General features: G+C 52.9%; 1 protein-coding gene across 2 annotated transcripts in view; it reads left to right on the forward strand.

The window, feature by feature from the left end:
• PPARD (peroxisome proliferator activated receptor delta) overlaps positions 1–14,770 on the forward strand; it is an 80,104-nt gene extending 65,334 nt beyond the window's left edge. Inside the window, exons 3-8 of one of the 2 annotated variants that reach the window (XM_040983239.1) lie at positions 4,432–4,662; positions 11,128–11,282; positions 11,878–12,016; positions 12,891–13,093; positions 13,238–13,688; positions 14,249–14,770. In XM_040983239.1, the coding sequence (XP_040839173.1) occupies positions 4,533–4,662; positions 11,128–11,282; positions 11,878–12,016; positions 12,891–13,093; positions 13,238–13,688; positions 14,249–14,496 (1,326 nt within the window). In that variant the 5' untranslated portion in view covers positions 4,432–4,532 and the 3' untranslated portion in view covers positions 14,497–14,770. Of the gene's footprint in view, positions 1–4,431; positions 4,663–4,958; positions 4,972–11,127; positions 11,283–11,877; positions 12,017–12,890; positions 13,094–13,237; positions 13,689–14,248 lie in introns of those variants that run through there. The other variant, XM_040983240.1, reaches the window with a different exon arrangement.
• The last annotated feature ends 485 nt before the right edge of the window (positions 14,771–15,255 follow it).

The raw sequence follows: 15,255 nt of genomic DNA on the forward strand, positions 1-15,255 counted from the left end.
ACTTTAGCACTCCACAGTACTATGACATCAGTTTGTGTTTTCTTCTTCCTTTATCCTTGAACAATTTCTTTCTCATCCTGCCCTGACCCCTTAAATCAATCTTTCTTTCCTTCATTTTGTCTTTATTTGAAAGGCAGAGGGATCTTCCTTCAGCTCATTCGCTCCCCATAGGCCCTCAACAGGCAAGGCTAAAGCTGAAGCCAGGAGTTTGGACTCATTGCTGGATCTCCCGTGTTTGTGTCAGAGACTCATGTGCTCAGGCCATCACCTGCTGCTAACCGGGATGCACTAGCAGGACTGCAAGTGGAGGAGCCCAGACTTGAATCAGGAACTGATACAGGGTGCAGACATCCCTAGCAGAATCTTAACCGCCACACCAAAGGCCCACCTCCTCCTGATGCTCTTTAGATTAGCTCTTGTTTGCTGACCTCTCCTGAATCCACAGCCTATTCGAATCTCCTCTGTTCATAGTTTCCTGACTTCACTGCTTTTTCAAGCTAGTATCCTATTGTACATTCCTTTCCCTGACACATTTGCCCCCAGACTAATTTCCGTTCACTCTCCCAGCTTTCTGGCTGTCCTTATCCTTCTGAGCCCAGATTTGCTGCTCTGCTACATGACCAACACCTATCTACCAGTGTCATTGGTGATCTCATGGTCTCCAAGTCCAGCAGCTATGGGTCACTTTGTCACCGTGAACCTTTGTGGCCTTTGAAATGTTTGGTGCCTCCCTTTCCTTTGGCTGTGACACCCCAGCTGTCCCAGTGCTTCTGGCCATTTCCTTGTCATATGCCTCTTGCTTTCTGCTCCCCTGACGTGTTGCTGTCTCCCCTAATGAATTGTGGTGGTCACAGCAACAGTAATCCTCCCAGAACTGCTGAGTCCTAGTGCCCAGCTCTCCAGCTTCCAAACCCTAGGACTGAATTCCCCGACGACATTTGGGGAGCCAACTGGAGTTTATTGTGTACATGCACACGCCAGAGAAGGCCTTGTGGGGAGGAGAGCATGGAGCCAAGAGGCATCAAGAAGGAATGATTTACCACCAGTTGGAAGTTGCTTTGCTGTGGAGCATGCAAGCTTAGCTGCATATCACAAACACCAGGGGAATTTAAAACAATAAAAAATTCCAATGCTCAAGTGTTTCCCAAACTGCTGAAATATTTAGGGATGGGCCCTTTGTACATAGTTTTGAAAATTCTGCTATGATTCCAATGTGTAGCCAAGTTGGCAGACCTGGTGTGGGGGAAGGAATCCTGGTGACATTCATGTTCAGACTTTGATAAGTGATGGATGAGTGTGTGACTCACTACTAAAGTAGTGATTAAAAAAAAAAAAACTGGAAAGGCAGATTTACAGAGAGAAGGAAAGAGAGAAAGGTCTTCTATCCACTGCTTCACTCCCCAAATGGCCACAGTGGCCGGAACTAAGCCCAGCCGGAGCCAGGAACCAGGAGCCAAAAGCTTCTTTCAAACAAGGATGACTTGGGCCATACTCTACTGGTTTCACAGGTCATAAAAAGGGAGCTGGATGGGAATTGGAACAGCCAGGACACATACTGGCACCTCTGTGGGATGGTGGCGCTGCCAGGCAGAGGATTAGCCTGTTGAGCCAGCACACTGGCCCCCAGAGTAGTAATTAACAGAGAAAGAAGGATGGGCTTGGGAGAAGATAGATGGGGGTTCTGTTTGGATAGCTATGTGTGGGGGTATCCAAGAGAAGGGCTCCACAGATCCTTGAACCTGCCCAAAGCGAGGCAGTTAAGATACCACCTAGGATGCCCTCATCCCGTATCGGAGTGGTTGGGTTCAAGTCTTGTCTCTGCTCCTTATTCTGGCTCCCTGCAAATGCATACCCTGGACAGCACTGTGTAATGGCTCAAGTACCTGAGTCATAACGTACACATGGGAGACTTAGATTGAGTTCCAAGCTCCTGCTTTGGCCTGCCTGTGCTCTGGCTGTTGTGGGCATTTGGAAGGTAAACCAGTGGAAAAGAGGTATATATGTATCTGTAGGTATATGTGTGTGTATGTGTGGGGCAGGGAGCATTTCAAATGAGTAAACCAAAATGTAAAGGGCAGATCCACAGAAAGGAGAAGCAGAAAGAAAAATATCTTCTGTCCAGGACCCGGCATGATAGCCTAGCAGCTAAAGTCCTCACCTTGCATGTGTTGGGATCCCATATGGGCACCGGTTCTAATCTTGGTGGCCTGTTTCCCATCCAGCTCCCTGCTTGTGACCTGGGAAAGCAGCCAAGAACAGCCCAAAACCTTGGGACCCTGCACCCATGTGGGAGACCCAGAAGAGCTCCAGTCTCCTGGCTTCAGATCGGCACAGCTATAGCCATTGCAGCCACTTAGGGAGTGTATCAACGGATGGAAGATCTTCCTCTCTGATTCACCTCCTCTCTGTATATCTGACTTTCCAATAAATAAATAAATAAATCTTTTTTTAAAAAGATCTTCTGTCCACTGGTTTACTCCCAAAAGTAGCCTCAATGGCCGGAGCATGGTTCCAAAGTCAGGAACCTCCTCCAGGTCTCCCATACAGGTGAGGGTCCCAAGGGTTTAGGCCATCCTCTACTACCTTCCCGGGCCACAAGCAGGGAGCTGGATGGGAAGTGGAGCAGCTGGGATGTGAACCAACACCCATATGGAATCCCAGCGCTCACAAGGCAAGGATTTAGCCACGCCCTAACATTTATATTTTTTTAAGGTTATTTATTTTATTTAAAAGGCATAGTGACACAAACAGATCCTCCATGTGCTTCAGTCTTCAAATGGCTAGCTAGGGCAGACCAAAGCCAAGAGCCTCAGTTAGGTAAGGGCTCCCACGGGGGTGTCAGGAGCCCAGCTACTGGGGCCATCTTGTGTTGCTCTCCCCTAGTACGATAGCAGGGAACTCCGACAGAGCAACTGGTACTTAAACCAGCACTCTGTTATGGGATGCCAGTGTCTTCAGTGACAGCCTAATCCACTGTACCACAAAGCTAGCTATAAAATCAAAAATGTTTGCACGGCTTCAGGGTCCTCTCCATTGTTTGCCTGGGAGGAGTCTCACACAGTGATTTGTGATGGTACCACCCTAGGCTGTGATGTTTGGGGACAATATTTTATTTCTTCCTGGGTGATCAGAACAGCCAGAAGCCGACCTTGGAAAGACCCCAGGCAGGGCCATCCATATGAGCCAGGCTTAGCTTTTGCAGGTCTGCTTTCCATACCAAAGCACAAGAAGGAAAGTGGAACCTGTCCCCTTTAAGAAACCTAGCTGAGGGGCCCAGCGCAGTGGCCTAGCAGCTAAAGTCTTCACCTTGAACACGCCAGGATCCCATATGGGTGCTGGTTCTAATCCCAGCAGCTCCACTTCCCATCCAGCACCCTGCTTGTGGCCTGGGAAGGCAGTCGAGGACGGCCCAAAGCCTTGGGACCCTGCACCCGTGTGGGAGACCTGGAAGAAGTTCCTGGCTCCTGGCTTCGGAGTGGTTCAGCATTGGCCGTTACAGTCACTTGGGGAGTGCATCATTGCACAGAAGATCTTCCTCTCTGTCTCTCCTCTTCTCTGTATATCTGACTTTGCAATAAAAATTAAATTTAAAAAAAAGAAAGAAAAGAAAGCTAGCTGAGGCCAAATCCTCACCTTGCAAATGCCAGGATCCTGTATGGGCCCCAGTTCATGTCCCAGCTGCTCCATTTCCCATGCAGTTCCCTGCTTGTGGCCTGGGAAGGCAGTAGAGGATGGCCCAAAGCTTTGGGACCCTGCCCTCTGTTGGGGAGACCCAAAAGAAGCTCCTGGCTTTAGCTCAGCTCAACTCCCACCAATGTGGTGATTTGGGGAGTGAACCAGTGAAGTGAACCAGCAGATCTTTCTCTTGTCTCTCCTCTCCATAAATCTGATCTGTCTTTCCAATTAAAAAAAAAAATAGATAAATTTAAAAGAAAAAACTGCTGGCTAGCTCAGGAGAGCAATGGTTGTTGGGCCCAAGTGCTGGTGGGCATGGGCTGGCGGACTGGAAGGTGCAATGCATCCCAGGACCTTTGGCAAGGCTGCAGAGCTGGGAAGAGCCCTCAGGTCACTGTGGCTCTTGGAGACTCAGGAGCTCCCGAGGGCAGAATGCACTGGTGCAGTGGCACAGGCAGGGCAAGGCAGCATTGTGGTCATTTTACCCTCTCTGGTTAATGGAGACTGCACTAAACCCTACAAACCCACCACAAGAGCCAAAAATGCTGAGAGGGCAAGTGACTCACAGTGCGAGTAGAGGCCATGGGGTAGTACCACAGAGACTGAGGGAGGAGCAAGGCAGAACACAGCATGTGGGCCCTTGAGCACTTTGTAACACACGTGCTAGTGTGCTCACACTCGCACACACTCGCACACACACATACCGCCTCTCCCTTGCCACTCTGGCTCAACCCCCTGTTTTCTTCCCTTGTGCAGGCTGACGGGAATTGCCCTGTAGAGGTCCATCTGCATTCAGACCCAGATGATGCCAGAACTATGACCCGGCCTGCAGGTGTGGCGCCCAGGGGAGATCAGCCATGGAGCAGCCCCCAGAGGAGACCCCTGAGGTTCGGGAAAAGGAGGAGAAAGAGGAAGTGGCAGAGGCAGAAGGAGCCCAAGAGCCCAGTGGGGGACCAGAGCAGGTGCTTCCTTCCAGCAGCTATGCAGGTGAGTGGAGGTTAACAGGGGCCTCCAGGCAGCACGGGGACACAGGTCCTGCTGCAAGCAGCATTCTGTGGAGCGTGGTGGGGCAGAGTGGTTATGGAGTGAAGCCTGAACTGGCAGCCTGCTCTACTGTCTGCAGCTGCAGGGATTTGGGTACGTTGTACCAAGTGTAGCAAGCGATGCAGACCCGGGATTTTGTGAGAATTAAATGAGCATGTGATCAGCATGTGTGTTGCCATCATCGGTGATGTCATTCCCACCACTGCTGCCATGGGCTTCTGGGACCACCCTCACCAACCATGCACCAGAAGGGTGACTGTGCTTGTGATTGTGGTCACTGGTGGAAATGCACAATTCCACTAAGGTGCAGCCATATTCCAACTTCTGTCACCTCTCCATTGATTCACCTTCATGTAGCTGTGATGGGCAGCAGTGTACGCAGCCAATCCTGTTGTGCCATCATCTTAATCATCCTCGTGTTATATCTACTGCTTTGCCCCTGGCTCCAGCCGCTCCCTGTGTATGCCAGGCCCTCCTCCCCTGAGAGAGCTGCTGGGCCAATGGACCCTCACTCCCTTCCTTCCAAGGAGCCTCAAGGTCATGACAGTATGCTGCAGGGGAGGTGCCCCAAGCTCACTGCTGAGCTCAAAGGTGAAAGCCATTGCAGGCCAAGGAGCAGGCCTGCTCCTTAGGGGTGAGCCCTTGATCCCCTGTTGTTTGCAGAAGGCAAAAGGGGCAGGTGAAATCTCCCCTGGTTAAGAAAGAAAGAATGGCCAACTAGCCAGGAGTAGCTGTTTACAGTCTGTCTGAATTTGAGAAAAGCAAAGAGGGCTAGAGAGAAGAAAGACACTGGAGATCGAGAACAAGTCAGGGGTGTTACAAGGACTCCCTTAAAAAGGAGGGAAATGGGGTAAAAGGCCACAGGTTTGTGAGCTCACCGCCTACCCCACCACCATGTCCTCACACCTGGGCCTGGGCCTGGGCAGACAGAAGTGACCCACAGAGTAACGTTCTATTCTGGGCTTTCCTCCACACCCCAGTGCTACTGCCATTCAACTGCAGAGCAAAGTGCAATGCCTGGGAGCAGAGGCGGGCGTGGCAGTGTGCACCTTGGGCAGTTGTGGTAGTGAGGTTTACCACTTGAGGGGACTGTGTGGAGTAGTGCCACTTAATGATACAAATGTCTTATAGATTTCATTTATCAGTGAATAAAGTCGTGGTAGAAAGCCTTCTCTGTTCAGCAATTAAAGAAGGAAAAAGCCACTTGATCTAATCACCATGTGTTCCAGCCTTAGTATATAAAAGGGCCCATCATTCTACAAGACCAGCCAACTAGCAGAAATTACAAGTGACCAGGGGGTCTGGTACAATAGCTCAACTTTCTAATCCTGTACCTCCAAATACAATATTCCATGTGGGTGTGCCAGCTTATGTCCTGGATGCTCCACTTTTGATCCAGCTCCCTACTTGTGTCCCAAAGCTTTGAGACCTGTACCCACCCATATGGAAGACCCAGAAGAGGCTCCTGGCTCCTGACTTTGGACTTGCTCAGCTCTGGCCATTGTGACCATTTGTGAATCAACAGCTGGAAGATCTTTCTGTCTCTACTATGTGTAAATCTGCCTTTCCAATAAAATAAATTAATAAATAAATATAAGTATATATAACATATGTATATTAGATGCCAGGTAATTTTATAGCAGGGCAAGTAGCAGAAAACCACAGGCATTTTTCAGTCTCCCTCATGATTAAAGAAGGCATTGCAAGAGAAATGTCACCTGGCCGGTCAGGTTAATGGAAAGCAGCCGTGTGGCGGGTGTTGGCCATAGGGGAGGGATGTGGCCCTCCAGCGGCTGCTGAGCGTGGAAGGACGGCGTGGGGTACAGGGCAGCACAGGTCATTGTGGTTCTGCCTGCAGGAATGTGTTCTGTGTAAACACTTGCCCAGCACGCACAGGGATCTCTGTGGCTGCAGACACTGCAGTGCTGCTCGTGGGAGCTGGGAAGCACCATCTGTGCACTGAGCGCAGCCGTGTAAATAGCCTGTGGTCATTAAAAAGGAGAAGGCGGCGGTGTTAGGACACGGCTGCGGCTCGGGACACCCACATCCTGCCTCAGATTGCCTGGGCTCAAGCCCGGAATCTGCTTGCTCTTAGCTTTTTGTTTTTGAAGATTTATTTCACTTATTTACTTATTTGCTTTTGAAAGATAAAGTTACCAAAGGAAGTCTTTCCTTAAAGAAGCACAATGGCCAGGGTTGAAGCTAGGAGGAGCCTCCAACTCCATTTGTCTCCCAAGTGAGTACAAAGGCCCAAGCCCTTGGGCCATCTTGTACTGCTTTCTCAGGCACCTTAGCAAGGAGCTGATGGGAAGCGGAACAACTGGGCATGTTATGGGTGACCACTTACATGGTGTGGTACATGCCACATGGAACAAAGAGACCCAGATTGAATCCTTTTTTTTTTTTTATGTTAAAGGATAAGGTCGATTCATATATACTCCCAGGGAAGCAACTTCCTGACAAATTGAGGATCCCATTGCTGAAAAATCCTATGCCAGCAAAGACACCAGAAGTATCTATACGACAGGACCTAGTGCAGGGATCAGGGGCCCGAGAGAAGGATTGATCATCCGATCCTGCACTGCTTACATGTTCTCAGCAATCCTGCACTATCTTCGTGATGCAGAACACACTTCTGCTTCTCCTTGAAAAGTTCAAATGTATTTTATTTCTTTTAAGTTGGGGAGTTAGCAGAGGGAGAGGCCCTGGAGACAGAGCCTTGTCCTGTGTTGGGGGCAGGAGAAAGGGGCTTTGAAGATCCGATGGATCGGGCCAGGAACCAGGTCTGCCACTGTGTGCCAAGGTCCTGCCTGCTGCCTTCAGCCTGAGTCTCATTCCCTTCAGGCTGTATCCTGGGGCTCTGAAGGGCCAGCTAGGACATCTGACCCATTCAGGTCTCAGCTCCTGTGATTTCTGTCCCCTGAATCTGTGACTTTGGCCTCCAGAGTCTCCTCCCCTTTAAAAGCCTTAAACCAGCAGGAAGGCTGCTGAGTGCTCTCACCGCTGACCTTTCTGTGGCTCTGCACTGGTTGTGCCTCAGTACCCCAGCTCAGCGCTCACCAAGCACCTCTCCTTGGCCCCTTATTCTCCCCCAGGAGGAAGGCAGGACAGGCCTCCCAGTTAGCACTTGGCCAGAAGGAAGGTGAGATTACAGAAACTCTCTTGCTCAGAGTTCCACCCCACAAGGAGGAAGACAAGGGTCCCTCCCCACATCTTAGCATCTCCTGGTACTCATCCCAACACCTGATGAGTATCAAGGCTGGACCAAGCATGGGACCAGGGAATATCTGGTCCATGGTGGATAAGGCTGAGGTCCTGCCCCAAGGAACCCACACTCACAGGGCAGCAGAAGCAAGGAGATTGCTTGGCTCCCTTGCACCAGATCCCTGCAGAATTTACAGTGACCAGAAACTGAAGAGTGACCTGTTTGCATGTGGACTCTTCCAGCAAAGGAAATACACTGGCCAGCCCAGCTTGGCTGCCCTCACTGCTGTGAGCAGCAGCCCTCCAGCAGTGGAGAGTATATACGCAGGGGAGCTCTCAGCCACACATAAACACGTGAGTTAGGTCAGTAGTGGCTATTTGCTGAACTTGTAATCAAAGATGGCGAGACTGATACTTGACCCTCTGGGTAAAGGGACCAATATTTACACTAGGTCCAAACATTTGGATATGACCCTGTGTCCTCCACAGTTGTTTATCATGATAACATTATTGACTGGTAGTAATGCGTGTGTGTGTGTGAGAGAGAGAGAGACAGACAGACAGACAGACAGACAGACAAAGATGTAGGGGTTAGAGCTCAGCTCCAGGAGCTGGATGATTCTAGGTAGAGTTTTTGCTCTGTCACTGGTCAGATAGGGTTCTCCTGAGAAACCCGTAGCGTTTGAATCCTGGCTGCTCTGCTTCTGATTCAACTTCCTGCCAAGGTGCTTTGGAAGGCAGGCAATGATAACCAAGTATTTGAGCCTCTTCCACAGGTACAAGTGAGCAGGCTGGAGTTCCTGGCTCCTGGCTTCATCTTGGTCCAGAGCTGGTTATTGCAGCCATTTGGAGAATGAACCAGCAGATGAAAGATCTCTCTCAGGAGATCTCCCTCTCTGTGTCTCTGTCTCTCTTCTCTGTTGCTCTGCCTTTCAAATAAATAAATAGAGAAGAAATTTACCCACAGCTGTGGAGGTGGCAAGTCCAAATCTGCAGAACACACAGAGGGCTGGAAAAGGCATGTGGGGTCAGGATGCTCTCTTCCAGGGGCGGGGCCAGAGGACCCGGTCTATTTCCAGAAGACCTTCAACTGTTGGATGGGGCCACTCGCGTTGTAGAAGGCCATCTGCTCTCCTCAAAGTCTGCTGATTGAGATGTCAGTCATGCCTGAAAATAGACCTTCAGAGCCACAGGCAGACCGGGCGCCGAGGCCCTGCTGGGCTGATGTAAAGCCATCACAGGGCTGTCAGCAAGTCCCTCAACTCGGAAGAGCCTGTTTTCTCACCTGTAAAAGAGGAGGCAAGAGCTGCATCAAGGGCTATTGGGAAGGTTATGTGAGATGAGTGGTGCGGTGTGCCTGGTGTGCAGTGGCTGCACCACAGAGAAGGGACAGACACAGAACCTCTGTGGGAACTCAGCCCACACCCCAGCCCACCACGTGCTGGATGACCTGAAGGGCAGAGAGCTGTCCTTAACATCACCAAGCCTCAGTTTCCTTCAAGTGTTGGTAATTGATGATTTCCAAGGTGATGGCAAAATGGCATGCACACTTAGCACTCAGTCAGGAATGGGGCTGATACATTCTGGCTTTTCTTTCTCCTCCCAATAGATAGGCCTTTCGGAGATGTGGGGAAATGGGCAGAATAGGCAGGGTGTGGCTTGAGGGGTGGAGCTCAAAGCCTCACTGGCTCACCCAGTGAACCGGTGTGTTGAGCAGGTGCCTTTCCAGAGGGGTGGGAAGGAGGAGGTGGGGATGTGGCGAGAGGACTGCATTGGGCTGAGGGAGAACAGCTGTGTGTCGGCAGATGATCTCGAAGGACAAGGCTGGCAGGCACTGAGGCAGGGATTCCTGGTGTGAACAATGGTCTCTCGGAGCCCCAGCCTGCCACTCGTCAAGACAGCCATGTGCCCCCACCTCTGAGCCAGAGGTCAAGGCGGGGCAGATTGTTCTGCTGTCATTTTTTTAAAGATTGATTTATTATTTGAAAAGCAGATTTATAAAGAGAGATCTTTCATCTGCTAGTTCACTCAGCCGCAGCTGAGCCCCATCTAAAACCAGGAGCCAGGAGCTTCCTCCAGGTTTCCCGTGTGGGTTCAGGGACCCAAGAACTTGAACCATTCTCTACTGCTTTCCCAGGCCATAAGCAGGGAGCTGGATGGGAGAGTGGAGCAGCCAGTGCGTGAACCATTGCCACAGACAGAGGCTTAGTCCGCTATGCGGGGGCACTGGCCCCACATTATTTCTTTCAGCTAGGGTGTGATGGTGATGCAGAGATCGAGTCAGGCCAGGTGTGCAGCTGGAGAGGAATGGGAGCTTTATCTTGGGCAGATCTTCCCCTTTGCCACCTTCTCCCACACACAGCCCACCGAAAACTCCACCATTAGGAAGAACACACTCGAGGCCCACCAAGACGCCCCTCCTTTCCTGCCTCTTTCTGTTTCAAGTGTGTATTAAGACTGCTATTCTCCTCAAATAGGCAAGGGGTTCACTTGCCCCATTGCCCTGCCACCATCATGGAGCCCCTGCCTCTCATTTCCCAACCTGGGCTTTGGAAGCCTACTGTCTGTTCGGCCCTGGGACAAAAACTCTGAGCCCCCTGCTGCCTGCACCTGTTTCCCCCCATCCCTCTGCAGCCGCTCCCCAGCTGGGACTCCTCTGGAACACTTGCCCAACCATGTGGAAGACCCAGAAGTTCCTGGCTCCTTCCTGGCCCTGTTCTGGCCATTGCAGCCATCTGGAGAGTGAGCCAGTGGACAGAGGATTGATCTCTCTCTCTCTAGCTTTTTCAAAATAAATAAATAAATAAATATTTTAAAAACAAACAAGCAAACAAAAAAAAAAAACAAGCCAAAGGTGAGCATCAAACCAGGGCACCATAGTGTGGGATGGCATCTCACCTGTGTCTCATGCACACACTCCCGCATCCTGGCACAACACAGTACCCCCCACACCTCTTCCTCATTGGTGGTAAGTTCAGAGCAGGAAGGTTCTGATTGAGCTGCCATGTGTTGTGCTCAGGGTCAGGGCAGCTTGTGGCTGGGTATTGGGCCCATCTTCCCCCGAGAAGCTGGGGACTGGTGAAAAGACTGGGGGTTGTCAGGGGAAGTTGACTCTAGAGACCATGTGGCTCCAAGCGGTTCCTGGCCCTCACCCCAGGCCTGGCTGTGGAGTGTGAAGCCTCCCTACTCCCTGTGTGCCCACAGACCTACCCCAGAGCTCCTCGCCACCTGTGTTGCTGGACCAGCTACAGATGGGCTGTGATGGTGCCTCATGCGGCAGCCTCAACATGGAGTGCCGGGTGTGCGGAGACAAGGCGTCAGGCTTCCACTACGGCGTCCATGCATGCGAGGGCTGCAAGGTACAGAGGAGGGCGTGGCCCTGCGTTGGGGGCCATGGGCACGCGGCCGGGTTGACCTGACACAGACGGCACGCTCAGCAGGATTCCTGCATGTGTGCGTGCCTCTGCAAGACAAGAAGGGTTTCCCTCCCAGGCACCTCTGCCAACCCAGGCACTTGCGAGCCTTGTGAGCCGCTGGCACCCCCTGGAGGCCAGGCTCCAGAAGGCAGGCAGGCCGGAAAGGGTTAGAGTGTGGAGCCCATCCTGCTTGTGGGCCAGGGTCTCCTGTGTCTCAAGCTCCAAGGGCCCTTAGAGAACGAGGAAATGCCACATCTGTTTATCCAGTGAACACCCATCAAAATTTCACAAATTTTTTTATTAAAGTACCAACTAAAAGTTGCAGCTTTATGCTACCTAGTAAGAAAATTGTAGGACCTCTTTGGACATTTAAAATAAATAGGTATACTTTCATCCATAAGTTTTCAAGTCACTTGCTTGGTTTCTCCCTCTCCCTTGTAAAGTGATTTCCCCTATGACTTCTTGGGGGTGGGGCAGAGCAGGGCCTTGTGCGTCGTCTGCCTCCTTGGGGCCTGCTCAGCTGTCCTCGGTCACTCAGGGCTTCTTCCGCCGGACGATCCGCATGAAGCTGGAGTATGAGAAGTGCGATCGGAGCTGCAAGATCCAGAAGAAGAACCGCAACAAGTGCCAGCACTGCCGCTTCCAGAAGTGCCTGGCACTGGGCATGTCGCACAACGGTGAGAGCTGGGGGTTGCCAGTGTCATACCTGCCCTGCCACCAGCCTTCAGGGAGCCCTCAGAAAAGCGGGTGCCTGGAGACCCATGCCTGTGACCTAATAAGGCAGTACTGAAGACACTGCCGATTAGCTAGGCTAACGCCTGTCACTTCACTTCCCCAGGCCATCAGCCTCCACCATGGGCCACAGGCCTGGGCCCAGTTCTCACAACTCCTTTACTGAGGCTCAGCCACTTTGGGTTAGAGGGAAACCAATAGCTGAACCCCCAGCACAAGTGAGTTGGGAACCCCACTGATGCAATCTCCTGTCCGTCTTGGATAACCTGCTGGTGCAAAAAGCCATGGCCAGGGATGCCATCGGCCCCCACAGGAGCCAGTAAGTGACCACATGCAGCAGCAGTTTGGAGCCAGGCAGAGGGTCCTGGGCTCCCCAAGGCCAAAGGAGGCCACTTACTTATTCAGCCATGTCCTCGGGCAGTTGGGAAGCAGCCGTGAGTCCTCCACCTGTTCCATCTGCTGTAACCTGCTCCTTAGGAAGGAGCCTTGGGGCTGGCTGAATCCTCCTGCCTGCTCTCTGACAGCCAGGCTGGTATTCTGTGGGATTACCAGTGACTGTTCACTCTGCGGATGCACATTACTCTGTACGTGTGTGAGAGCATTAGCCCAGAGGTGCAGTACTAGGGAGCTGCCACACCACAGAGCCCAGCCACTCGGAGAGTGGGGACCCCATGTGCAAGGCCCTGCAGATGAGGCAGGCAGAGCTTCCCTTCCACCATGCTGACTGGAAGATGTCTCCATCCCTGCCCCACGCAACAGGAGCTGAGAGGTGTGGGTCCGCTGCCTGGGCTCCTCAGTGACTCCTTCCTTCCCACACAGCCATCCGCTTTGGTCGGATGCCAGAAGCTGAGAAGAGGAAGCTGGTGGCCGGCCTGACAGCAGTCGAGGGCCACCAGCACAGCCCGCAGGTGGCAGACCTGAAGGCCTTCTCTAAGCACATCTACAATGCCTACCTAAAAAACTTCAATATGACCAAAAAGAAGGCCCGCGGCATCCTCACTGGCAAGGCCAGCCACACGGCGGTGAGTGTCAGAGCCGGTCCTGGCAGCATCCGCGAGCTCCGGGACCTGCTGCCACCGGTCTCTGCTCGCCTCTAGCTCTGTGGTTCCAGCAGGGGGGTGTGGGGGTGCCCCGAGGCCTGGCCTTTAACGGGGCCTGGTTTTCAGCCCTTTGTGATCCACGACATCGAGACGTTGTGGCAGGCGGAGAAGGGCCTGGTGTGGAAGCAGCTGGTGAACGCCCTCCCACCCTACAAGGAGATCAGCGTGCACGTCTTCTACCGCTGTCAGTGCACCACAGTGGAGACGGTGCGGGAGCTCACGGAATTCGCCAAGAGCATCCCCAACTTCAGCAACCTCTTCCTCAACGACCAGGTGACCCTTCTGAAGTACGGTGTGCACGAGGCCATCTTCGCCATGCTGGCCTCGATCGTGAACAAAGACGGGCTGCTGGTGGCCAACGGCAGTGGTTTTGTCACCCGGGAGTTCCTGCGCAGCCTCCGCAAACCGTTCAGCGATATCATCGAGCCCAAGTTTGAGTTCGCTGTCAAGTTCAATGCCCTGGAACTTGATGACAGTGACCTGGCCCTGTTCATCGCTGCCATCATTCTGTGTGGAGGTGAGTCAGGGGTGGGCCTGGGGTGGGGGGATCCCACACAACAGCGGAACAGCCTGGGGCACGGGCTGCATGCAGGAGCAGCTCCATCAGATGCCACTGGGTTCATGGGGGTTGCCTGCATTTTTGGAATTCCAGCGCAGTAATGAACCATAGCATGTGCGCTCACAGTGGCCAGGAGTTTGCACGTGCCAGTTCCTTCTCATAGTAACTCCTTCAGTCCTCACGAGAGACCCATACAGAAGGAGCTCCTACTGTCCCCAGCTCACACAGTGGGAGGCTGAAGCCCAAAGGGGCCACGTGACCCATCTGTGGCCCCACTAGAAATCTTAGAACAGAACTTGAATGCAGGCACCAAGTTTCAGAACCACGATGCCATATTAGCTAACAGGAAAGAAGGCCGACAGGCAAGCCATGAAGGAGGGATGGTGGGGCTGGGGTCTAGAACGCCCATTGGAGTGGCTCAAGCAGGATGGATTGGGTCTGGCCCCAAGCAAGGAGGCCCACTATCCCTCAGGCTGCAGTAAGGGAAGACCCCACACCTCTGCTCCATGTCCCCACAGACCGGCCAGGCCTCATGAATGTGCCGCAGGTAGAAGCCATCCAGGACACCATCCTGCGTGCCCTGGAATTCCACCTGCAGGCCAACCACCCCGATGCCCAGTACCTCTTCCCCAAGCTGCTGCAAAAGATGGCGGACTTGCGGCAGCTGGTCACCGAGCATGCGCAGATGATGCAGCGCATTAAGAAGACCGAGACCGAGACGTCGCTGCACCCCCTGCTCCAGGAGATCTACAAGGACATGTACTGAGAGGCTGGCCCCTCGGGGCCGCCCACCATGTGGTCCAGCTGCCAGCACGCGGCTCTCACCTCCATGCCCCAGCTCACCCAGCTCTCCTCGCTCTGCTCCCAACCCCTGTGGTCTCTCTCTTCCTCACTCCCTCTGTCTTGGCTCAGGTTCCTGCTCTTTTTTTTTTTTTTCAATGCCTTTCTTTAGGGTCCCTTCCTGGCTTCCTTCCCACCCTCACCCAGCCCAGACCCCCGTTGTCTCCACCCCCATAATGTCCTCTTTCTCTTCCCCCCACCATTTGTATTATTTCACCAGCAGCACAGAACAGGACCCTTCCCAGAAACAAGAGGAGTGGAGTCTGCGCTCTGCCCCTCCCAGGACCCCATGGGCCTAGGCTCTTCGCTCCTGTCTTCAGACAAAAGCCTTGAGCCATCCAAAGAAACACTAAGCTATAGGATCTGACTTCCCAGGGAAGCCAGCCAAGGCCTGGCCTGACCACACCGCAGCAGTGACCCAGAGTGTACAGGGGTCCCTGCTGCAGAGGGCGGGAGAACATGGCGTCTGGGCTGAGCCAGCTATCTCCCCAAACTGACCCTCCATAGACCAAGGCTGCCCACCCCCGCCCCCCGCCAGCAGCACCCCCAGTCTCTCTCACACACACACCCTTCCGTTCTCCTTCACACCATTCTTCCAGGCCAATGTGGCCGATGGTCCCCCTCCCCCCACCCCCCCCGCGCTGGCCGCTGGGGAGCACCCCTAGCTTGCACAGAGGCAGGGTTC

Source organism: Ochotona curzoniae, unplaced genomic scaffold (assembly GCF_017591425.1).
Source record: "Ochotona curzoniae isolate NIBS_2020 unplaced genomic scaffold, NIBS_Ocur_1.0 contig_3819, whole genome shotgun sequence".
Lineage (NCBI taxonomy): Eukaryota > Metazoa > Chordata > Mammalia > Lagomorpha > Ochotonidae > Ochotona > Ochotona curzoniae.